Consider the following 2,246-nt stretch of genomic DNA (forward strand, 5'->3'; position numbering starts at 1 on the left):
TGTTATCAGGTTGTAGTTGCTTAAGTCAACGTCCTAAGACAATGTTGTTACATTTGGCTTTTAAAACTTAATGGATGATCTTGCATGGTTTTTATTTCATATAGCTTGTTATGGTTAAGCTATGGTATTAAGAAGTCACACCAAAATTAACCACGCTTCCGCAAAGCCAGGGTGTGACAGCTTGGTATCAGAGCTCTGATCATAGCGAACTAGGATTCCTTCTCGAGTCTAGACTATGATCACTAGGGCTCTCATGAAAACATTTTTACACTTATACCACTTAAGTCCAGATCCAAAACATTTTTACAAACAAATGTTGAGCACATTTTCTTTATTATTTATAGGCTCAGTCTGGGAGGCTGAGGCTCGGTCTGAGAGGCCGAGGCTCGGTCTAAGAGACCGAGGTAGTTGTCTAGTGGGACAAGGGAGCTGGGAGAATTTGGCTAGTGGGACTAGGAAAGGCAGTCTGAGAGGCTGAGAGGCTAGTGGGACTAGGAAGGACAGTCTGGGAGGCTGGGAAGCTAGTGGGACTAGGAGAATTATTTGATTGCTTAATTGGTGACTAATGTGTTTACTTGATTGTATGATTGATTATTTGTGCATGTTTGTGTTTGTGTTACAGACACCATGGACACGTCAGGCACTGGTGATTCAGACACCACGGGCCCTAGGCCCATTGTATCAGACGACTTAGAGTCTTCAGAGCACGAGGTCCACACGTCAGACGTTACCAGCACAGACGAGGACGACTTTCAGCCCTTTGCGCTACCTGACGAGGCTGTTGAGCTCGCTGATGGCCCTTTGGCCGGGGACCTACCGCTTGTAGAGATCCCTGCTCCCATCCCACTTGCTTCATATCCTGCTTACGATATGCTTCTCGACGCTGACGCTGATGGTGACGTCGATCTATTTGATGACGAGCCCCTAGAGGATGATGTTCAGGGCGAGGCCCTTCTAGCTGCTGGAGATCTTTTGTTGATCGTAGATGCTCCCGCTGAGGAGTCACCTGCTCACTCACCGGTCCCAGACTCCTTCGAGTCTGTGGCCTCCGCACCGTCACACACTCAGAGTGCGCAGCACTTCTCTCACGGTTCAGACCCTGACAGGGCATCCTCTGTTGCCCCTGCTCCGAGCTTTGCTTTCGACCACGATGTTGAGGAGGATTCCGATCCTGTCTTTCCCCCAGGATTCGACCCAGACCAGGAGATAGAGTTCATCCACTTGGATTAGCCCCTGGTTGACCCAGTAGACCCAGTTGACCCTGCATTCGCTGACGATGCAGATTTTGATATGGAGTTCGTTGACCCCGAGCCTGCCATGGCCCTCGAGCCGGTAGCTGCTCCTGACCCAGCGTTTGGGCATGACCCTGTTCATGCAGGCGCACCCATTATTGATCCTGTGATTGCTGACCCACCCATTGATGATCACCCTGTTGATACTCCACTATTGGAGGGTGACCCTGTTGTTGCTGCTGACCCTGTTGATGCCCCTTTCGTCGCTGATGCACCCGTTGACCCTGTTGTTGCTCCCCTACCTGATCCTGTTCCCCTGGAGCCCGAGCATACACTATTCGCGACCCACATTGATCCCAGGTATGCGCACACCCAGAATGGGTGGATTGACGCTGATGATGAGCTCCCACCTGTTCCCCCTCATACCACCGATGTACGTCACATTGATACCTCTTTTTCGTTCCCTCAGTTTACACCTCCAGCTTGACCTGGAGAGGGTTCTTCGTCTCATCCTTTTGGACACGTACTGGTACCTATCCCAGTGATACCATAGTTTTCACCTGCTATACCCCCTGTTCCACCATTCTCTGTGCCACCTTTTGATCCAGCCAATGAGCCATTCCTTTGGTCGTCACCACCTGTTATGCCACCGACCGACCCCTACCATCCTTTCCACATGGGATACTCTATTCAGGACGTTTTAATGTCATTTGTTGTCCAGCACGAGGCACACACATGGCGCATTCAGGAGCTTGAGAGAGCTCAGCCACCGTCGTGCCAGTGTCAGGGTCAGACCCACCCTGCTTCTTCGCAGCACCCTCGACCTTTACCACCGGACTATGTTGCCCGTCTTTCGGCACTTGAGAAGCAGGTTGCTTCTTGGTTGCGTACCCAGAGAGCCATGGAGGAGGACTGGCTCCATTTGCGTTGTTTGTTCTACACCCATTTCCCCCTCCTCCGCCGCCATCAGTGTAGAGCTCATCAGTACCGTATGGGTAGACGTTGGTGAGAAGA

General features: G+C 51.2%; 1 protein-coding gene across 1 annotated transcript; it reads left to right on the forward strand.

Moving 5' to 3' along the window:
- Positions 1 to 1,290: 1,290 nt before the first annotated feature.
- LOC110933538 (lysine-rich arabinogalactan protein 19-like) lies at positions 1,291 to 1,719 on the forward strand. Its single transcript, XM_022176757.1, has one exon. The coding sequence runs from the start codon at positions 1,291 to 1,293 to the stop codon at positions 1,717 to 1,719; it is 429 nt and encodes a 142-aa protein (XP_022032449.1).
- The last annotated feature ends 527 nt before the right edge of the window (positions 1,720 to 2,246 follow it).

This window comes from Helianthus annuus, chromosome 4, assembly GCF_002127325.2.
Source record: "Helianthus annuus cultivar XRQ/B chromosome 4, HanXRQr2.0-SUNRISE, whole genome shotgun sequence".
NCBI classification, from domain to species: domain Eukaryota; kingdom Viridiplantae; phylum Streptophyta; class Magnoliopsida; order Asterales; family Asteraceae; genus Helianthus; species Helianthus annuus.